This window comes from Oryctolagus cuniculus, chromosome 3, assembly GCF_051225735.1.
Source record: "Oryctolagus cuniculus isolate XC-2025 breed Fujian yellow rabbit chromosome 3, ASM5122573v1, whole genome shotgun sequence".
In the NCBI taxonomy this organism is placed as follows: domain Eukaryota; kingdom Metazoa; phylum Chordata; class Mammalia; order Lagomorpha; family Leporidae; genus Oryctolagus; species Oryctolagus cuniculus.
Window position 1 is genome coordinate 10999698 of NC_142869.1, and position 23370 is coordinate 11023067.

At 44.3% G+C, this 23370-nt stretch overlaps 1 protein-coding gene and 1 long non-coding RNA gene across 6 annotated transcripts in view; one reads left to right on the forward strand and one right to left on the reverse strand.

The window, feature by feature from the left end:
* The window catches only part of DAW1 (dynein assembly factor with WD repeats 1), a 90394-nt gene extending 85769 nt beyond the window's left edge, over window positions 1-4625 (reverse strand). For both annotated transcript variants that reach the window (XM_089328911.1, XM_070071497.2), the window contains exon 1: window positions 4495-4625. In XM_089328911.1, coding sequence (XP_089185037.1) covers window positions 4495-4573 — 79 coding nt within the window. In that variant the 5' untranslated portion in view covers window positions 4574-4625. The remainder of the gene's footprint in view (window positions 1-4494) is intronic.
* Window positions 4626-4682: 57 nt separating this feature from the next.
* The window catches only part of LOC149127258 (uncharacterized), a 37332-nt gene continuing 18644 nt past the window's right edge, over window positions 4683-23370 (forward strand). Inside the window, exons 1-3 of one of the 4 annotated variants that reach the window (XR_016231403.1) lie at window positions 4685-5071; window positions 10074-10690; window positions 20265-22851. This is a non-coding gene — a long non-coding RNA (uncharacterized LOC149127258). Of the gene's footprint in view, window positions 5072-10073; window positions 10691-20264; window positions 22852-23370 lie in introns of those variants that run through there. The other 3 variants (XR_016231401.1, XR_016231402.1, XR_016231404.1) reach the window with 3 other exon arrangements.

The window sequence follows — 23370 nt, forward strand, 5'->3', positions numbered from 1 at the left end:
AAGATTAAACATTGATTCTCAATAATTTCCATGCCTGGATTGACCTCTTTCATCACTCACATTCATTTACTCACACATTCACTCATATATTGAATATTTGCTAAGTCCTGGGATTTTTTTCTTCTAGGACCTAAAGATACAGCAGTGAAGAAAAGAGAAAAGATGTTGATTCTCCTGGAGTTTCCATTCTGTGGGAAAGGAGTAGACATTGAGAATGTAAACAATAAGTGGAGCATCAAAGCAAAAAAAAAAAAAAAAACAGAATAAAATCAGTGGGGGATACTTGGAGCAGATGGTAAAGAAAAGTCTCCCTAGGGGGAAGAATAGTTGGCACAGAAGTCAAATGAAGAAAAGAGGCTGTCCATTCCAAGGTCCAAGGGAAGCTGAGTCCAGAAAAGGAAACAATGAGTGAAAGGATTTCCCTGAAGTCTTGGAAGAACAGCTGAAGACAATGATGTCCAAGGAGAGTAGAAGAGTGAAATTCTAGAAATAAACAGACCAGGCCAAGCCTGCAGTATGATTTCATTATCAACATGATAGGAAACTAATGAAGAAGTTGAATTCAGCTCCTGATCCTGCTACTGGCAGACAGATTGAGGTCATGTGGCTGAAAACTAGGAATCCAGTTGACAAGCCAATGAGGTAGCCCAGCAAGAGTGACTGTGCTGGGGTAGAGGCTTGGACTAGGGTGATAGCTGGAGGCAATGCTGGGTCAAGGAACCTGTGCCCTAGACAAAGGGATGGCCTGATGGAGTCAGGACGTGCTGGAGAAGCAGAGCTGAGAGCAGTCACTGATGGACTGGTATAAGGCAGTGCAGAGGGAAATGGTGACTGAACATGATGGAGAAATAAACATGACCATTAGGTTTCTGTCAGAAAAACTGGATGGGTGGTGATACAATATCCAAATAGGACACAGTCGGAGGAAACAGCAGGACAAGGTTGGGACTGCACAGGAGGAATCTTTTTTAACGTTTTATTTCAGAATAGTTTTAAATTTACAAACAAAAATTGCAAACTTGTAAAATTCTTCTAGTATACCCCATACCCTGATTCCCTTATCATTAACATTAGTATATTTGTCACAACCCATAAGCCAAACCCAATTTACCATATTTTAATCCAAACTCCCTGTATCCCTCCCACTTTTCTAAAGCCTCTAATAATCAGCATTCTGTGTTCATATTGGAGTGGCAATTTTAGCCCCCACATAAGAGGGAGAACATATGGTCCTTTTTTCTGTGTATGGCTGACTTATTTGACTTAACATGATGTCCTCTAGTTTCATTCATTTTGTTACAAATGATGGGACTTTGATCTTGTTATGGGTGAATAGTATTCCATTGTGTGTATATATATTTTATATCATATATATATTTACATCATATTTTCTTTATCTGTTCATTTGATGCTGGACACCTTGGTTGATTCCATATCTTGGCTATTTAATTTTTTTTAAAGATTTATTTACTTTTTTGAAAGTGTTGCAGAAAAAGAGAGGTCTTTCATCCACTGGTTCATTCCCCAAATGGCTGCAAAGGCCAAGGCTAGGCAAGTCTGAAGCCAGGAGCCTAGAACTCCACCCAGGTCTTTTTTTTTTAAACTTTTATTTAGTAAATATAATTTTCCAAAGTACAGTTTACGGATTACAATGGCTTTTTCCCCCCATAACTTCCCTCCCATCCACACCCCTTCCATCTCCCGCTCCCTCTCCCATTCCATTCACATCAAGATTCATTTTCAATTCTCTTTATATACAGATCGGTTTAGTATATATTAAGATTTCATCAGTTTGCACCCACACAGAACATAAAGTGTAAAATACTGTTTGAGTACTAGTTACAGCATTAATTCACATTGGACAACACATTAAGGACAGAGATCCCACATGAGGAGTGAGTACACAGTGACTCCTGTTGTTGACTTAACAATTTGACACTCTTGTTTATGGTGTCAGTAATCTCCCTAGGCTCTAGTCATGAGTTGCCAAGGCTATGGAAGCCTTTTGAGTTCACTGACTCTGATCTTATTTAGACAGGGTCATAGTCAAAGTGGAAGTTCTCTCCTCCGTTCAGAGAAAGGTACCTCCTTCTTTGATGGCCCCATTCTTTCTACTGGGATCTCACTCGCAGAGACCTTTCATTTCGGTTTTTGTTTTTTTGTTTGTTTGTTTGTTTTTTGCCAGAGTGTCTTGGCTTTCCATGCCTAAAATACTCTCATGGGCTCTTCAGCCAGATCCGAATGCCTTAAGGGCTGATTCTGAGGCCAGAGTGCTATTTAGGACATCTGCCAACTTTCCATGTTGGATCGCTCTCTCCCTTTTTTATTCTATCAGTTAGTATTCACAGACACTAGTCTTGTTTGTGTGATCCCTTTGACTCTTAGACCTATCAGTGTGATCAACTGTGAATTGAAATTGATCACTTGGACTAGTGAGATGGCATTGGTACATGCCACCTTGATGGGATTGAATTGGAATCCCCTGGCACATTTCTAACTCCACCATTTGGGGCAAGTCCGATTGAGCATGTTCCAAATTGTACATCTCCTCCCTCTCTTATTCCCACTCTTCTATTTAACAGGGATCACTTTTCAGTTAAATTTCAACACCTAAGAATAAATGTGTGTTGATTACAGAGTTCAACCAATAGTATTAACTAGAAGAAAAAAAATACTAAAAAGGATAAAGTATTAAATTGTACATCAACATTCAGGACAAGGACTGATCAAGTCACTGTTTCACATAGTGTCCCTTTGACTTCAACAGGTTTCCTTTTTTGTGGTTGGTTAGTTGTCACCGATCAGGGAGAACATGATATTTGTCCCTTTGGGACTGGCTTAATTCACTCAGCATGATGTTTTCCAGATTCATCCATTTTGTTACAAATGACTGCATCCAGGTCTTTCCTGTGAGTGGCAGGGGCCCAAGTATTTGGCCATGCTCCACTGCTCTCCTGGTGCATTACAGGGAGCTGGATTGGAAGTGAGGCAGCCAGGACTAGAACTAGTATTCATATGGGATGCCAGCATCATAAGTGACCCTTTTACCTGCTGCACCTCAGTGCTGGCCCCCATACCTTGGCTATGGTGCAGTGCTGCAATAAACATGAATTGAGCAGGTATCTCTTGGCTACAAAACTGTAATAATTAAAACAGCATGGTACTAGCATAAAACCAACACATAGATGAACGGAACAGAATAGAGAGCCCAGAAATTAATCTATGCACATACAGCCAACTCATTTTTGACAAAAAAGCCAAGAACATACATTTAGAGTTTTTTTTTTAATAAATACTGCTGGCAAAACTGGATCTCCATATGTAGGACAAAATTAGAGCACTACGTCTCACCATATACAGGAATCAACTCAAGATGGATCAAAGACCTAAATGTAAGACCTGAAACTATGAAATTGCTGGAAAGAAACATAGGGGAATATTTCAGCACATTGCTGTAAACTGATTTTCTTGGATAACAGCACTGGCAACAAAAGCAAAACCAAACAGGATTATAGAGTAGTACAGCCACTGTGGAAAACAGTATGGCGATTTCTGAAGAAAATAATAATAATAAAAAAAAAACAGAACTCATATACTCCCACAGGAGTCAGCAATTCCACTCCTGGATATACACCCAAAAGACACAAAATCATCATCAAAGACAGCAGGAATCTTGAGATTTCTACTAGACGCCTGATGGTGATGTTGGGGCAGTAGGTGGATGCCTTGCTGGGAAAACGAGGCATTTTCGGTGTTGCATTCAAGTCCCACCCTTGATGAGGCTATCCGAATCACACGGATCCTACATGATGATCCTGCTCCTCTGAAAGCTACGAGGCGCCTCACCAAACCTCCCATCTGACAAGTCATCTACTGCTCGGTGAGAAGTGGTCAGTGAGTTCCGCATCCGGCCCTCACACACCGCACTGCAATCACGCCCTCACCTAGGAGACACCAGGACTAGGCGAGTGTATCTTACCCTGAAACGCTAGCGCTGGGCAGTCCACGTCACAACTTTTAACTCATTGGGCTCCAGGGCGCCCAGGGCACAAAGCTTGCCAGGCAGGAGCCCTCGGCCGAGCTGCACGAAGTGCTCCGGTGGGGGCGCATTTGTCCCTTCTTCACTCCACGTGCCTGCACCTGCTCATGCCACGTGGACCTGATCCCCTTCCAGAATGTCCCACGACCTCACCATCGCCTCCTCTCCCCTACCCCTCCTCTAAAACGACACAGCATCCAAACCTGGTAATTTAAAAGTTTTAAATCTTCCTTAAAAATATTTTTTTGAAAAAAGGACAGAAAGAAGGGAGGGTATATCAAAGTCTGGAAGAACGGAATCCAGCATCCCAGCGAGAGCGAGCGAGGGCTGACTTGGGACGGACCGGGCTGACTTGGTCCGGGAAGCCGCTGGCCCCCGGGACCCCGCATGTTCCGCCACCCCAGACCCCGGCCTTGTGCGGTCCACAGCCCGGGTGCGGCCAGCGCCCCGCGTACCTGGCGGGTAATACCGCAGCAGGAGACACCTGAGCTTCATCCTCTCGCTCTGGGATCCGCCGCGTGCCTTCGTAGCCATGGAAACGGGCAAACAGAGGCTGCGCGCAGAGACCCGTGCGCAGGCGCCGCTGAGCTTTTCCTGGGCCTTCGTAGCCATGGAAACGGGCAAACAGCGGCTGCGCGCGGAGACCAATGCGCAGGCGCCGCTGAGCTTTCTTGAGAAGCGGAGCGGGAGGCGCGGACTCCCAGGTCTCAGAGGGCGGCGCGAGCGGCTGGGGGCGGCCGTGGGCGGCGGGGGCGCGTTCTCGCGGTGCCCGGCGTGGGCAGGGATGAGAGTCCTTGGTGTCCTCGGTCGGTCTGGCCTCACAGCCGCGAGGCGGGGGTCCTGGCCACCCCCTGGACCGCGCGTACCTGAGCGCCGTGCGTTTCCTCTGAGGAGGGTTGGTCCCCGCCGCGGCCCCCTCCCTGGCGGCTGTCCTAGTCTCTGTCCCCGCGCAGAGAAACCTCCAGCTCCTGACCCCGTGACCCCGGGGACGCGCTGCGGACGCGGTTCTGTACAGTAGTGAGGGAGTCGCCGGTAAGTTTCCTTCACCCCTGTGTTTGCTTACGTGTGTGGCCTTTGCTGTGGAGAAAGCTGCCGGACCCCACCGTACCACGGGGTCAAAGGTAATGTCACCCTACACCTCGCAGCTGCCATGCAGTTACCTGGAATTCCTGCCCGAAATGTGTTACTTCAACCCTCATCGTGAGGAAACCGAATTGAGGAAATTGTACAGAAACACACACACACACGTCAAAATCAAGACAGAAAAAGTAGACTGTGGCTAAATGGACACTAAAGAGAAGAGCTAAGCACACTGTGGGATCTTGGGACAGGAAAATTGTTCAGTATAAAGGACGTCAGTCAGGACAGTGGATGAAATCTGAACAGGGATTGTGGCTTAGATAGTGGTTGGTTATGACGCTAGGTTTCTTGAACTGTGGTTACATAAGACAATGAATATCTCTTATCTTGGGGAAAGCACACGTTTATTTCTAGATAAAAGGGCCCTGATATTTGTGATCATCCCTCAAATTATTCCCTCTCTCCCTCTCTCTCCTCCTCCCTCCCTCCCTCCCTTTTAGATTTATTTATTTATCTGAGAGGTAGAGTTACAGAGGGAGAGACACAGAGATCTTCAATCTGCTGGTTCACTCCCCAAATGGCCACAATGATCAGAGCTGAGCCAATCGGAAACTAGCATCCCAGGAGCTTCTTTGGGGTCTCCTGTGGTTGCAGGGGCTATCTTTCCCGACTTTGTCAGGCCTTTAGCAGGGAGCTGGATTGGAAGTGGAGCAGCTGGAACTTGAACCAGTGCCTATATGGGATTCTGGCTCTCCCAGTAGAGAATAACCTACTACTCCACAGTGCCGCCCACCACCAATGGTTCTGGAGAAAATTATTTGTATTGTGTGTGTGTGTGTGTGTGTGTGTGTAGATGGGCAGATCAATAGAGAATTCTAAAGTGTTAAATCCTGGTAAAGAATTTCTTTTGAGGAGTTCTAGGTACAGTTCTTGCAACTTCTCTGTTCAGTTTGAAAGAAGTAGCCTTGGTTTCCTGCAGGCCAAGCCAGGCTTCAGAATGTTCAGGATATAGATGAGGATGGAGGATTGGCTCCTCTTCTTTTGTTAAGGGATCCTCGGTCTCATTCCCTGCTTGACCCTTAATCCTTCTCTATTCTTCTCTCTCCGTGGAACAAAGAGCCCCCTACCCTTTGCCTACCCTTCGCCCTCTTTCTCCAGCATTCCTGCATGATAGCTCTTTTCTTTTTGCTTCAGATAGAGGCTCTGCCCTGGTTTCCTGAACCAAACTTGATAGGAGTTGTCCTTTTGCTGCTTAAAATGGTTCACAGCTCTACTTTTGACAGCTTCTCCCTTGGCTCAAATAGTTTAAGCCAAATTCTTTTGTTATATTCGGAACAGAAAGTTACAGAAGACAGCAAAGTCTCAGGGCCGAATTTTGGAGTCTTTCTGAAAGCCAGCGGCTGCATGAGGGCATGTGCTCTTCAAATCATGCAACCCTGATTGGCTCAGGGGTAAGCTTACAAAGGCAAAAACCACATCTTGTTGGACGTTAATTACAAAGCCAAGCATTTGTTACAGAAGCTAGAACAAGCAATGTTATGCTTATCTCAAGAGGCATCAAACACGTTTCCCAGCACTTAATATAAACAAACCTCACAGATAACATTCTTACAAGATTAGTTTTTGAGTAGATAAAAGTTGTGTGGCTGGTTAGAGGACACCCAGAGATAAGACAGAGTGACTGGAGGACATCCAGGGACAAAATGGAGTGACTGGTCAGGCCACAACTCACTGGCACCTCACTTTCACACAAGTGACAGAGGGATTATGAATGGTGATCACCTCCCCGTCATATCCAGGGCCGCCTTTTCCAACACTAGAAAACAGACCTTTGGAGGTGGGTTCCAGTTTTCCCAGGTAACATGGCCAACAGGAAGGAGTCAGCAACTCTCACCTCTATCTTTGCTTAAGAGCCATTTAACTGGGACGTCCAAGTACTCTGAGCTTTGTTTACAGTTTCCAAAACCCCAGCAGTTTTCCAAATTCAGTTTCTTCTTTTGCACCTTGTATGCATATAGGTCTCCTTAGTGTTTGAACTTAGAAGCCCAGAATCTTTGTCAGAATCCAAAGTTAAGCCCTCTCTCATTCCCCTTTCTAGGAAGACAGTAGGGTTGTATGCAAAGGAAGTAAAGTTCCAAAGAGAAGCAAGAAAAGTTCATGAGTGCAAGAATATTTCTCTGTTGACCTTGGCTTAAGTTGGTGTTAAAATCGTGCTTAATTGACTCATCATTTACTCATTCCAGAAGCTGCTGCATGATTCTCTCTCAACCTGAGGAAGGTATTGTTTCACTCGAGATCACCCCAGTGTAGAGCCAGAGTTATGCATGACGCACAGAAATCTACAGAAACAAAACTCCTATGATGCAAAGGTGGCAGATGCTCTTCCCTGTGTGGCTGCACAGGATTACTTTAGAGACATTCCTGAGCGTCTTAATCTTTTAATCTAGTAATAGCATTTTCTGTAGGTATGAGCATTGACTCACTAGAGCAACTATGGACATTCATATAGATTTGTGCATACACTAACATTTGACTCCGGGTTTCTCCCCTGCAATGGAACTGTATGTCTGTGTCCCACCCAAAAGCTCATAGGCTGAAATCTTAATTAATCCTCAAAGTGATGTCATGTGGAGGTGGGGTTTTGGAGGAGCGATTAGGTCATGGGGGTGAAGTTGTTACAAAAGGGTTCTCAGAGAACTCTGGACACCTTTCTGCCATGTGGAAGTTGGTCCCAGCAAAGGGCCCTAACTAGAACTGACCATGCAAGCACCAGATCTGGAACTTCCAGCCTCTATAACTGTAAAAAATACTTTTCTGTTGTTTATGAGCCTCCTAACCCATGGCACTTTGTTATAGTAGCTTGAACACCCCCACTGAGGTCTTATTGAACAACCAGAAACTATAATTAGAATTCATTTCACTCCCTCTTACCAATTGAGTTTAGTGCATTGAAGTCACTCTGGGCTTTGGTTCTCAAAGTGTGATCCCAGCAATATCAAGATCACCTGGAAACTTGCTAGAAATGTACACCCTTGCGGCTGGTGCTGTGGTGTAGTGGGTAAAGCCACAGCCTGCAATGCCAGCAACCCATATAGGCACCAGTTTAAGTCCCAGCTGTTCCACTTCCAATCTAGCTCTCTGCTGTGGACTGGGAAAGCAGTAGAAAATGGCTCCAGTCCTTGAGCCCCTGCACCCACGTGGGAGACCCAAAAAAAGCTCCTGACTCCTGGCTTCAGATAAGCCTAGCTCCAGCCATTGCAACCAACTGGAGAGTGAACCAGTGAATGGAAGATTCTCTCTCTCTCTCTCTCTCTGCTTCTCCTGTCTCTGTGTAACTCTGACTTTCAAATAAATAAATCAATCTTTAAAAAAAATGCACACTCTTGCTTCCTCCCCTACTGAACCAGAAACACTGACAGTGAGCCCAACAATAATTGGACACACTTTTCTGGCGATTCCAATGATGGGTTTGAGTAGCACTGCAATGACAGTAAGTTACACTGGTTTGGCCAGAGCTGAGTGAGTAAAACTGAACTCTATCGGGCCTTTTGTGTATTGGATGATCTTCCCTGATTGTTAAGGACCATGACCTGGTTGTTCAGCCACATTCCCAAATGTGAATGAGGCCTAGCAACAACATGGGAGGAAGCTGGAGTTCTCTGCATCATTTGGATTTCATTTGCTTCCATGCATGGAGACAGTAAGGGACACAGGCTAAAGAGGGATCAGAAAGCCCCTGGGAGAGGAGAAGCTCATAGGGAGGTGGGAGAGATGGAAGGACAGGAAGCTGGGAGAGGAGTCAGTCTGCTCCTTCAGTTTCTGCACTGAGGCCGGGCAGGTGGGGCAGGAGCAGGGTTTGCAGCTGCAGCAGTGCTCTGTGGATTCTCCAGCACCTTCTGAAGAAGGCACCCACGAGAGAACTGTATCACGAGGGTTGGGGCCCTCATGGGGAGAAGCAAATAAGAAGAAAGCAAAGCTCCCTTTTGGAGAGACAGAAAGAGAAGATAGGAGTATTCTGAGCCCGGCAGGAGAGCTCAGCTATGCACAGAACTTAGAGAAGGCCTCATTGCAGTAGGCCCAGGGCAGAAAGAATACATCAGGCAGGAGCACATGGTGACAGGTCACTTCTGATGCTCCTCCCGTGCCCACCTCCACTCTCACCACAGGAATCAAAAGCATCTGACTACCTGGACCTGAAAACCAACAGGGTCAAGGGCCACTAAATAAATCACTCAGTAAGTACGTACTGAGGGCCTACTAGTTCCAGGTATTTAACTTTTTTTTTTAAAGAAAGCTTCTATTTAATGAATACAAATTTCATAGGTACAGCTTTAGGAATATAGCAGTTGTTTTTGCTATGAACTTACCTCATATGGAAACATTCTCTAATTGTTAGGGATAGCGATGATAAACAACATTGCTATCCTGAGTTTGTCTAAAGCTTTTCCCTTTAAAGTGATAATCTAGGTTAGCAATTGCTCCAATAATCACTCCTTTATAATTTTGACTCCTGTATGTGATCTTTGACAAAGTTTTCTTTACTAATTATGCTAATTAGGGTGAGTATAATCAGTATAAATATTAAAACTAGTTTAATCGCTTAATATATAACTACTTTCTCTATGGATACTAATAGATCTGCCTTTTTAAAGAAATGGCCTGTGAGATTTTAGGAGGGAGGAAGAGGGTTCTGTACCTTAGCAAGTTAGAGATCATCCAGAGAAGAGCAATACAGATGTAGAAAGACCAAGAGTCTCCAAAGCATGAACAAATGTATGTGCAGTGGGCATGATGCTACCTTCCATGCCTAGAGCTCAGTAGGTCCTTGGTTAATGAGTGATGTTTGAGAATTTGGAAGAGGAAATCACTGGTGACAAGCAGGACTAGATGGCAAAGCTCAGAGAGCTGAATTTACACTGGCTCAGGTTTTTTTTTTTTTTTTTTTTTTTTACAGGCAGAGTGGACAGTGAGAGAGAGAAAAATGTCTTCTTTTCCATTGGTTTACCCCCCAATTGCCACTGCAGCCTGCCAGCTGCGGCCGGTGCATCACGCTGATCCGAAGCAAGGAGCCAGGTGCTTCTCCTGGTCTCCCAAGTGGGTGCAGGACCCAAAGACTTGGGCTGTCCTCCACTGCACTCCTGGGCCATAGCAGAGAGCTGGACTGGAAGAGGAGCGACTGAGACAGAATCCGGCACCCCGACCAGGACTAGAACCCCGGGTACCGGCACTGCAGGCAGAGGATTAACCTATTGAGCCATGGTGCCGGGCACTGGCTCAGTATTAAGAACTTTGTACCAATAATGGACCAGGCTCCAAGACTCCAAAAATGCTAAGAATTTTCCAACATTGGAAGAGCTTTAGTAGGGCAGTTTGACCAGTTGCCAGGATTAGTGTAACACACAATACTAAATCAGCTGAGAGGAATCAATTAAATGTGATTTTAGATCTGTGATTCCATGATTGTGTGCATCAGTGTACTCATGTGTTTTCACAAAAAAACAAATGTGGAAAGTGAAAAACTGGGTCACTATTGGAAGCGAAGCTCTGATCGAAGCCATTCACCGATGACCTGTAAGTACACCATTTATCCTTCTAACACTAAGTTACTCAACTGCAAAGGATTTTCTTACATTCCATTCAGCTTTTGCATACCATGGCTTGCTTGTTCTGGCCCTGGCCTTTTATTCTTGTCATTCCTGCCACTTGATAAGCCTCCCACTCCAGTTGTTCTGAAGCCCTATCAGAGTGGAATCACCTTGTCCACGTGCATGCTCAATTTGATTTCATACATCAAGATGTGGTGGTGTGGATGTCTCACCACTAAATGTCACTTCTATGCAAGTCTTGCTTCAGGGCCCCAGACAGGTGACCACATCTGGTCACCTTTAGGTAAACGTAGTGACCTTAGTGATTTCTCCATCATTTCATGTTGAAAACCCCAGTACATCCAGAATTGTTTGCACATGCGTTTCTTCTGTCTCTGCTTATGGAGTTTATTCTTTTTTTCTTTTCCTTCCTTTTTTCTTTCTGTGGTAGCCATGACTCCTGCTATCTTCCCTTTCCTACTATCTAGCTAATCTAATTGCCCTTAGCAAATCTTTAGTCACACTGCCCTTATTCTTTTCTCATCTTAACTATTATATTCCTCTGATTTAAGTTTTTCCAGACAGTTGAGGATTCCGTGACTATGACCATTTTACAGATACGAACTTAAGGGCACAATCACAACCATAGAAGGAAGTTGCAACCTTCTTTTCTCATTAAGATCCTACAGAAATCTCAAAGTAAGAAGCTAAAGGATTGGAAGTAATTCTAAAAGACTTGACTAATGTGGCAGATCAGTGTTTTATCTGGAACTGTTGCTGGTACAGGCCACAAAGGCATTTGCCAAGACACACACACACACCCTCTGTGTTCTGCTTTGGGAAGTAACCAGGACCTTGGACAATCTTACTGAATCTACCAGCTCTACATGAACTGCTGCCAGTGTGCTCTAAATTGTCTGGGACTACATGATTCTGACTTCACCAGGTGCACTTGTACAGTGGGCAGAAGCAACTGCTATGTCTGCATTCTGCATTCCCTGAAATCTTTCTGATGTCTCTGCCATCACCAAAATTATCCAGATTGAAACTGAGAAATTCCCAGCAGGGTTTATTCCAAACAATTTATTTCTAAATTGTATAAGATCTTACAATTGCCATTTGTGTGTTGGTGGAGCACCAAGCTTTAAATTCTCAATGTTGTTCATGCTCAGGCCTATACTCCTACCCACAATTTCAGCTCCTTCCCCAGCTTGTTAGCAACCCCTGCCTCCAAAACCCTCCAAAATTCCAAGAGAGTTCTCTCCCATGCTCCTCTATGTAGTTGTAATGAATTGTCTCCCTCCTTTCTCCCTCAACTCAGCCAAGTGGGTCACTTTCTGAATATGCTGGTGGTAATAACACCAACAGTGGAGGATCCATTGGAATCAGTATTCTGTTGCTCTCTGCCTTGCAAAGTAAAGGTTTTGCCAGGCTTGTATATTATATACAGCAACATACGCACTGGCAGTGATACCTTATACAGTGCCACCAGCAGTGCAAGCCAAGTCTTTGGGCAAATTATGAAAAAGTGTCAACTCTAGGATAGAGGGTGTCCCTTCACACCTCCAGGGCCACCAGGGCCAGGCTTAATGGAATATCCCTATAGCTAGGAGACTCGAGCCCCACCCATTCTCCCCAGAAGGACTTTGTGAGCTGCCCGGACTCCCAACCATCCACAGTAGCCCTCTACAAGTATCCAGGGGAGTGTTGATCCACACAAGCTTTCCCTAGGCTAACCCTGCTCACACAAAAGCCTTTACCCTCTGTAATTCCCTACTGGTTCATACTCTGTCATTTATTTGCTTGCAAGTTGAATTTCAGTGAAGAAGTGGAGAAAGATGTTATAATATGTGATCCTGTTAGTTTGCCAAGGGTCACACTTTTGATATGGTTGGTAAGTACATCCTCTGGAGGGAGGCATTGTGGCCTAGAAAGGACACGAATGTGAATCAGAAGGGGCTGGTGCTGTGACATAGTGGGTAAAGCCACTGCCTGCAGTGCTGGCATCCCTTATGGGCACCAGTTCGAGTCCCAGCTACTCCACTTCTGATCCAGCTCTCTGCTATGGCTTGAGAAAGCCCTAAAGGATGGCCCAAGTCCTTGGGACCCTGAACCCATGTGGGACACCTGGAAGAGGCTCTTGGCTCCTGGCTTCAGATTGATGCAGCTCTGGCCATGGTGGCCATCTGGGGAGTGAACCAGCAGATGGAAGACCTCTCTCTCTCTTTGCCTTTGCCTCTCTGTAATTCTGCCTTTCAAATAAATAATAAATAAATCTTTTAAAAAATATGTGAATCAGGCCGGCGCCGTGGCTCAATAGGCTAATCCTCCACCTTGCGGCGCCGGCACACCGGGTTCTAGTCCCTGTTGGGATGCCGGATTCTGTCCCGGTTGCCCCTCTTCCAGGCCAGCTCTCTGCTATGGCCAGGGAGTGCAGTGGAGGATGGCCCAGGTGCTTGGGCCCTGCACCCCATGGGAGACCAGGAAAAAAGCACCTGGATCCTGGCTCCTGCCATCGGATCAGCCCGGTGCGCCGGCTGCAGCGGCGGCCATTGGAGGGTGAACCAACGGCAAAAGGAAGACCTTTCTTTCTCTGTCTCTCTCTCTCACTGTCCACTCTGCCTGTCAAAAAAAAAAAAAAATATGTGAATCAGAGGAGTCTGATGTTTGCATGCCACTTATTCTAGTCACTGCTAGAACTTCATTTTCTCGTCATAAGATGGGGACAATAATACTTTCTGTATTGTGGTACTATTGTGCAGATTAAATATGCAGATATGTAGTGTGCTATGCACCCAATTTCTAAATGCCTTAAATATTTGTCTTTAACCATTATCATACTACAATCTTACCTCTATAATGGAATTATTTAACTCTCAAATACATACCAATATAATTAAATATCTAACACTATACTCAAAATATCAGCTTAAGGGACTTTTTTCAATTCGGCAATGGATATGTATGAAGGTTGCTTCAAAAAGTTCATGTAGGGTCTGGCGCTGTATTGTAGCCAGCAAAGCCATCACCTGCGGTACCTGTTTGAATCCCAGCTGCTCCATTTCCAAACCAGCCCCCTACTAATGGCCTGGGAAAGCAGTGGAAGATGGCCCTAGTGCTTGGGCCCCTGCACCCATGTGGGAGACCTCGATGAAGTTTTTGGTTCCTGGCTTCAGTGTGGCCCAACCCTGGCTGTTGCAGTCACTTGGGGAGTGAACCATCAGATGGAAGATATATCTCTCTCTTCTCTGTATGTGTATGTGTCTCCCTGTCTCTGTGTAACTCTGACTTTAAAATAAATATAAACATCTTTTTTTAAAGTTCATGGAAAAAAAAACCCTCTCATAGGCAGTATTTCAAAAATTCTTTGAAACAAAATAAACTTATCTTTACTTAAATTTTCTGTGAACTTCTTGAATACTTTTGTACTTGCTATTAGCTCATTGGCAGTAGGGGGCAGCAGTGCACATGTGTTGCATATGAAAAGGGATACTGTGCTTTGGAAGACCAGACACTAGGTCAGACCAGTCTATGCAGTAAGCAGAAACTCCTTCCTTTTGACTTCCTGAAACCTGTCTTTGAAGGCAATTCCCTGAAGATTAAAAAAAAAAAAAAAAATGACACCGGCTCTTTTTTTTTTCTTTTTGTACCTTTGTATTTATTTCTTGTTTCTGAAAATTTCAAGATGTCCTCTCTGTACTTTGAAAGAGTGTTCAGCACTGGTGAGCTAAGATGTATTTGTTGGATTCTATTGCAATGGACTTTCCTTATGTGTTATGCTGTATTCTTAGCCATAGTTTAATATGTTGAAAAGGGACTGAAAAATATATTCAGCTTTTGAATATAGAATTAAACAGAATTATGCTTGATGTAGCTACAAAAAAAATTGAAACGTATGGTTTGAATAACCCTGCTAATTACTCACAAATATGCTATCAATGCTAAAAATAATTGTCGCTCCCCCTCTTCGTGGAGGAGCAACACAGGACCCTGCGCTGTTCTTCTGTCTGCTCGGCCCTCCCCGGGTTTGCTGCTGGTTCTTCCCGGGTTGGTTACTATCCCTTTCACCTCCGTGGAAGGGCAGTTCCCCCTGGCCACATTCCCCACTTCCGCAGGGGAGCGGCACACTGCCGGCCGGCTTTCTCGGGGGCTGCACAGGTGTTCCTTCAGCTAGATGTTCCCCTTAGATGTTCCTGGTGCATGCCGTCTCTCTCCTCCTTTATAGTCCTCCTCCGCCAATCCCAACTCGGCTGCCCACACGCCGAGTACGCTGCTCTCCTCCAATCAGTAGCAAGTCCTACAGTTTATTGGTTGAACTGGAGGCAGCTGTGCGGAAGCTGTTTACTTCTCTCCCAGTGCCATATTGTGGGAGAGCAGATGCATAGAATAAGTCTTAATTCCAGTAACTCAGTCCAGTCCGGGCTGCTCCCCACAATAATTAACATTTATTGCATGTTTACTAAGTGCCAGGAACTTGATTAAGTGTATTATCCAAATTATTACCTAAGTTAATCTTCACAGATCTCTGTGAGGTAAGGATCATTGTCCCTGTTTCACAGATGAGAAACTGAGGCTCTTGGACAATAAAAAAATTTTTAAGTCTCCTTCCTCTTCTGATGGATTTTTTTTCAAAGTTCTTATTTGGCCAAGTTTTTGCTTGCCTGTTAGTCTAATGTTTACTGGGGGAAAAAGTTAAAGTTCTATTCTCTTTCTTTTTAAAGATATTCCCCTTCCACCATAAATGAAGATTTTCTGAGGTCCTTTCTCGTTGAGATGTGTTGGTGCCAATTCAACTCCACAGAATCCTTGCAGAACTCACAGTTATGTCTAACAAATGCCAAGATGGTAAAAGCTAGGGCATCTCTTAGACAGGATTTTCGTTCTGTGGATGTCAATTTAGCTGAATCTGTGATTGCTAAATTATAACATTTTGTGGGGCCGGCACTGTGACATAGAAGGTTAAGCCTCTGCCTAAAGTGCCTGCATCCCATATGGGTGCTGGTTTGAGTCCCAGCTGCTGTACCTCTGATCTGGTTCCCTACTAATGTGCCTGGGAGCAGCAGAAGATGGTTCAAGCCCTTGGGCCCCTGCAACCATGTGGGAGATCCAAAAGAAAATCCTGGCTCCTGGCTTCAGCCTGGCCCATACCTGGCCATCATAGCCATTTGGGGACTGAACCAGTGGATGAATGGAAGATTCTCTCTGTCTCTCTCTCTCTCTCTCTCTCTCTCTTTCTCTCCTTCTCTCTATGTATTTCTGCCTTTTAAATAAATAAATAAATCTGAAAAAAAATTTGTAACAGAAAAGAAAAAAATCAGCCAGTTCTTATTTTGTTTTCTACAAGAATATATACCAAATATTTTTTGAAAAATAAGAATTTTTGGCCGGTGCCACAGCTCAATAAGCTAATCCTACATCTGCAGCGCCAGTACCCTGGGTTCTAGTCCCGGTCGGGGCACTGGATTCTGTCCCAGTTGCTCCTCTTCCAGTCCAGCTCTCTGCTATGGCCCAGGAATGCAGTGGAGGATGGCCCAAGTCCTTGGGCCCTGCACCCACATGGGAGACCAGGAGAAGCACCTGGCTCCTGGCTTCAGATCAGCGCGGTGCGCCGGCCGCAGCAGCCATTGGGGAGTGAACCAACAGAAAAGGAAGACCTTTCTGTCTCTCACTGTCCACTCTGCCTGTCAAAAAAAAAAAAAAGAATTTTTAAAGTATTTATTTGAAAAGTATTTATTTATTTATTTGAAAAGTATTTATTTATTTGGAAAGCAGAGTGACAGAGAGAAAGGGAGAGGTGGGGAGAGACAGATTTTCCATCCACTGCTTCACTCCCCAAATGGCTGCAATGGCTGGGTCTGGGCTATGCTAAAGCCAGGATTCTGGAACTCCATCCCAAATATCCCATGTGGGTGGCAGGGAACCAAGTACTTTGGCCATCATCTGCTACTTTCCTAGGCCCATTAGCAAGGAGCTAGATCAGAAGCAGAGCAGCCGGAACTCAAACTGGTGCTCATATGGGATGCCAGCATCACAGGTGACGCTTTACCAACTGCACCACAATGTCAGCCCCCATAAAAAAAAAAAAATTATGATCTATTTGCCCTATGATTGTTGTTGCTGCAAGCACTTACTTTTTTTTTTCCATGACTTAAATCCACTAGACTTAAAATAACAATATTTGTGAATAATGAAAGATGTGGTTGAATATGTCTTGGTCACTCTACCATACAAATATTTTCTCCCTCCTCTCTTTTTCTCTAACTCTTTTGCCCCCCCCCTTCCTTCTTGGTGTTTCTTTGGTTCTCTTTATCTCTTTTTCTCCCTTCCCCTCTCCCTCCCTCTCTCTCTAATTCCTTCCCTTCCTCTTGTTCTCCCTCTCTCATCTTACATTTTTTTTTCTCTCCAACTCTACCTATATGATAGTAGCTCCTTTTCCCAAACCAGCACCTCTTCAGCATCTTCCCTTTCCCCTTTTCCTCATTTTTAAGCAGCTGGCAAGTTCTTTCATTTTCAAAAATTACATGGGCACTATGGTAGACCTATCAAGTTGGCTTACTCAGCTAAGTGGCATCTCTGATAGGTGGCCTAGCAACTGCTGGAGATTTCTGAGATCCTCACAGACCAATTTCCATGTGTGGCTTCACTCCCCCCCCATAAAGCAGATGACTCCAGCAGGTGTCTCCCACACTATCTGGACAGAAGCAATATCAAGAGGCAGATTCAGTGCTGTGTCTGGCAAGTTCAGCCACTTGTGTGGAAGCAGAGTGGCTTTTTTCTGCATCAGCTTTAACAGAGCTTGCTGCATCTGGTCTCCAGCTTCATAGATTCTGAGAAGAGGGTACAGGCCATCAGAATGCCAGAAATCTTGTGGTACTGTAGTCATCAGTTGTATGCTGTTGCCCAGGCTCCCTGCTCCCTGGTTATAGCCAAGCTGGCTGCAAATTTAGTTGTCTGACTCTACAGTGTTGTTTTGATAGACCCATCTGGAAATTCTGATCAGAATTTATTCTCCTAACCCCTCAGTAATTTAGAAAACATCATGTTCACTGTCTTAATCACTTTAGTTCATACCACCACTGAGTTTTGCCCACTTATTAGTTGGTAGAGACGTGAGGAGTGATAATTCACTAAGATGGGAATCTGGGAGTGGCCATCTGACATGTTTGGGTCAATGACCCTTACCAGGATGAGATATGGAGAGTCTGTATGATATACCGACTGAGATCATTGCACCAGTCCAGGGGAGGTCGTGACCATTTGCGTACTGTTGATATTGTGTTGATAAGACAGCATGAACAGGAAGTAACAGGGTACCCTAGAATGACCCATGGGTGCTAGTGAGTCAGTTCTAAGTTCTGTTAAATGCAATGCTCTACCACCTTGTGGACGTCTTGGAGAGACCAGTGTTCTCAAGTTTGTTGGGATTTACCATCCAAAGAGAAAAGCAAGAAGGTACATTCTATACCCCATCTCATTAAGAGGTAAAAGACTTGATATTGTCAGGATACTTTGAGTTGACAACATCAGCTCATTAATTTTTAAAGTTGGGTGTAAGCAGCTACACACTAAGTAGAGGGAGTTTCAAGGGATCTGGTTGGAACAGATTCTGAAAGTACAAGTCAGATATATATTCAAAGCTTATACTGCCACTGTGTCTACCCTGATGCAGCCAATTAAAACAGGAAAAAAAATTAAAATATAGTTGACACTATAGTGTCTTTTTTTTTTTTTTTTTTTTTGACAGGCAGAGTTAGACAGTGAAAGAGAGAGAGAAAGGTCTTCCTTCCGTTGGTTCATCCCCAAATGGCCGCTACAGCCCAGCCGGCATGCTGCGTTGATGCAAAGCCAGGAGCCAGGTGCTTCGTCCTGGTCTCCCATACGGGTGCAGGGCCCAAACATTTGGGCCATCCTCCACTGCCTTCTCAGGCCACAGCAGAGAGCTAGACTGGAAGAGGAACAACCGGGACTAGAACCCGGCATCCATATGGGATGCCGGCGCCGGAGGCGGAGGATTAACCAAGTGAGCCATGACGCCAGCCCCTGACAGTGTCTTTACAAGTAAAAATTAATAAAGAGAATTCAAGAGGGAGCCGGGAAGGACTGGAATGTGGGCAGGAGGGAAGGGAATTACCACTATGTTCCTAAATCTGTATATATGAAATATTTGAAACGTGTATAACTTAAATAAAAAAAGTGGAGTACTACAAAGCTATAGCTGCAGTGAGAGGTGACCCTGAAGGACAGTGGGAGAATGGAGCACCATGGCTGAGACTTAACTTGGAGCATCTCAAAGTCCACTTTGTTTGGAATGGGAGAGATGGCCTGGTGTGTGGACCATGGCTGTGGTTTGGAAAACTTGGGACATACAAGGAAAGAAATCAGAATTTGATAACAAGGAAGTATGGAAAAGAGGAAGGCAGAGGGGTATCTCAAAATAGGGCAAGACCATAAGAATATTTATGTCTTCTGTGAGTGGCCACCAAAGGCAAATCAATAATGCAGTGAGAAAGAAACCTACACCAGAGCTGTCGTCCTTCTCCCTACCAACTTGAGCTCATAAGTGAAGAGGCTTTAGAGTTAGAGGTGAAAGTAAGGCATGGCCCTGATAGGATTTCCTCTTGCTATTGTTGTCCAATCTGTTGCCACTGTGCTGGCTGATCAACCATATCCTTCATCATGGTATCCAAACAATATTGCTTCTCAACAAAGAACTTATGTCTAAGAATAATAATTAAGGCAATCAAAGTGCTTCCTGCTATTTCATGTGCTTCACCATCTGGAAGCAGCCTGCCCACAGAGCTTGATTCCTGGGCCAGATGAAAAGCAAAACTGTTGTCTCAGAATGTGTGGTTCCATCAAGCTTATTGGGTGTTGATTCTCCCATAAGCAGAACACATTGTTTTGTGACCCAAGGATGGAAATGGGGGTGATGTTCCTTAACATTCCACTTAATGATTCACTCACAAAAGTATGATTATCATGTTAACAACTTTGATCCTGGTTTGGAAGTCTGAGATCCCAAGGATAAAACTACTCCACATTAGACTCAGCTGTGTTCCATTAGCTACGTGCTTCCCTTTGGCCATTTCAGGTTCCTTGTGTCCTGGATAAACAGAGGGGTTACCACCTTGACTGGAATGTTAGGTTATTATGAGGAAATACAGTTATTGATAAATTTTCCCTTTCATGGGAAAATATTCCTCCAACCCAGAAATTCTGTAGGATGGCTCATTACTGTACCATGTCAAGGGGTAAAAGTCAATGGAAGATTCTGGAAACCAATGCACACTCTTCCCAAAAGAAGTCTTGCATTACTACCTGAATAAAGACCCTTCAGGAACTAGCTAAAGGTTAGGGGATCATAGCATTCGTGCTGGAGTGAGGACACCAATTGTAAGTGCCAAGCAGACTTTGTGATCAGTGGCAAAAATGAGCATTAATCATTGCTATAGCTAACATATTAATGCTGTGCTATGTTTTATTTCCCTTGCTTTTCCCTACTATTTTACATAGGACTTGTCAGTGGTTGCTAACTTCATAATTTTGTCCATGGGTTACAGTGCATTAATGCAGCACTGGGAGCATGCTGATGGAGGAAGCCCAACCCCCAGAGATGAATGCTGCAACAGGTGACACGTTGGGTCTCCACTTAAAAGTGTAAAGTATTCTCATTTGCATGAGCGATGGTTTCATTGCAAACAGGAGAGCATTCTTTTCTGCTATTATTGTGATTTGAAAATTAAACTGTGGGGACAAGGGTAAGCACAGATGTCGGGTAAAAACTGAAAGATACTTTTCCATCAATTCTATTCTAACCTCCTACAAACTGGAGACGGAGAAACCAAAGACTACCTCTCCCAGACATTCTTCTAACTCAGATTTCCCATGTGCCCTTGCCACCAAAGCCTCTCTGAACTAAGAGAAAGGAAGGAAGAAAGGTGGTAAAACCCAGATTTGAGCTATAATGAAATGTTCATAGGCATACAGATCACAAAACTGGAAGTGTAAGTCCCTACTCTGCTACAAATCCTAGGAAAATGTGCACAATTTATTGAACTTCTCAGAACTGAGCCTCTGTATGCCATGTGTAAATTGCTAACTCATACCTGGAAGAACTATCATGAGAAATAAGCGTAAACCACCTAGTATAGTACCTGGCACAAATCATGAAATGCCACTTCCCCACCCCTTCACAGATGACAGCTCTGTTTGGCTGTCAGACAACTTGTCATATCTTTTCCAGGGATATAATGAGTTAATAGAAAAAAAAAAAGTACAACTTTACAGGAACAATAAGAACTGATGATATTATCTACCAGGGCACTATGCCAGGGGAAATCTTACCCTAACTGGGCTCTGATTTCTTTCTGCAGGTAGAAAGTTACCAGGGCAAAAGCCAATATCACATTAAAACTTCTGGACTAAATTGCCACTTAAACAGATATGTGAGTTAACAATCTGCACATAGTTTACAGGTGAGAGAGCTGTGTTCATCTGCAGCCTCTACTTCCTCTATCATCATGACCTGCTTCCCTCTTACAGCAGGAAGTGCATATAATACAGAGCTGTTGCCTACAGTGATCATTTCTAAGTAAAAGTTCCTGAAATATGTTGTTACATGCTCTCCACTTTTGTGTGACAGTACAACTAGTTAATATGCTTGTTCTCAAAACTCACCCGGGATCTTAAACTTCAGACATGAATAAATATTCAAACCATTTCTTCACAATGGAAACCACCACTGTTTAAACAATGAGGTTAGTGACAGAATTGATCCTCCTGCTGAGGATTTTCTAGAATTGTTTGGCACCTGCTAATCCCAGAACAAGAAAGCTATTCATTATCCAGTAACAAAATGCACTCTGAGTGATGTGTTTTCTGGTATAACCTGCCCAGTACTTCCCATGCCTAAGGTAGAAAAATGTTCCTCTTTTGAGAGTTGCTTTGAAAAAGGAAATAGACCTATTTCTGTCTTCTCTCCTTGCCAAGACTGTATGTTCACCACCATATCACTCATGCTTAGCACAAAGTCAATAAACTCTTGTTCTATAGTTGAATAATGGGGAGGGCATTAGCCAGTTAATGTGCCCACATTCAACATTGGAATGCTTGAGCTCCTCATTCCTGCCAATGCAGACCTTGGAAAGCAGCAATGGCAGTTCAAGTGACTGGATTCCTGCCATTCAAGTATAAAACATGAATAGTGTTTCCACTTCCCAATGTTAGCTAACAACCCTAGCTATTACAGACATTTGGGGAGTGAACCAACAGGTAGATAGCTAGTGTGCGCTCGCTCACTCTCTCCCTCTCCCTCTCCCTCTCCTTCTCGCTTTCGCTCTTTCTGTTTCTCTCCCACCTCCCTCTACCTCTTTAATAAATAAATAGATAATTTTTTAAAAAGATACTGAGGAATCACATCAGAATTCCCAAATACAAGTTACAAAGACCTCGAAAGGTATGTCGTCTCCATAGTCAGTATTTAGTGTATCTTGATTCTTTCCAATAATAAGAATAAACTTCATGGGGCTGATGTTGTGGTGTAGCAGTTTAAGTCACCACCTGTGATGCCAGCATCCCATATGGTAGCCAATTGAGTCCCGGCCACTCCACTTCCTGTGCAGTTCCCTACTAACGTAATCACCAGAAGATGGCCAAAGTACCTGGGCTGCCCCAGCCACAAATGGGGGACCCAGAGGAAGCACTGGCTCCTGCTTTGGTCTGGTCCAGTCCTGGCTGTTACTGCCATTTAGGGGAGAGAACCAGAAGATGGAAGATATCTCTCTGTCTCTCCATCTTTCTCTGTAACTCTGCCTTTCAAATAAATCATTTTAAAAAAATGAATACACTTTGGCAGTGTGGATATTTGGTGTAGCAGTTAAGACACTGCTTGGGGCACCCGTCACCCATATCAGTACCTGAATTCAGGTCCTGGCTCCACTTTGAATTTCAGCTTCCAGCTGATGTGCACTCTTGGAGGCAGCAGGTAATGCTCATGTAGTTGGATCTCTGCCACCCATGTGGGAGATGTGAGAGACCTAGGTTGAGTTACTGACTCCTGGCTTTGACCTGGCCAAGCCTCAGCTACCGTGAGCATTTGGGGAGTGAACCAATGGAAGATCTCTCCCTGTATCTCTCTCTATCTCTCTCTCTCTCATATAAATTAGTAGATATTTTTAAATAAAAATACCTTTCTCAGGATACTTGGAGGTAGCTTTTCATATCTAACCCCTCTCCTAGAGCACACTCCAGCAGAAGCCAGCTGCTTGCCCCCTCAGGGTTCCCTTAAACTCCCACCCAGTTGTTCACACAGTTTCCAGGACCCTCTTCATTATGATCATACCCATTTAAAGTGTTTGTCTCTTCTGCTTTTCAAAGCATGCTTTTTCTCTTGGTTAAACCTGAAAACACAAAGGAAAAATGGTCATACCTCTCATTCTAGAAATTGCAAGTCTTCAGTTCTAAGACTTTTCTCTGGACAGATACATGGCAATAAGAAGAGCTTATCACTTTATATCACTTTATAGCATATACACCTCACACTGAAAAACAGTTTCTGTCTCCCTCCTCTGAATACAAAGCTCTGGGAAAGTGTTAAAATTGGACAAAGAAGTTTGCCTTTTCTCAAAGACTTCATGCACCTGCTCTCCTTCCCTACTGGAGATGTTG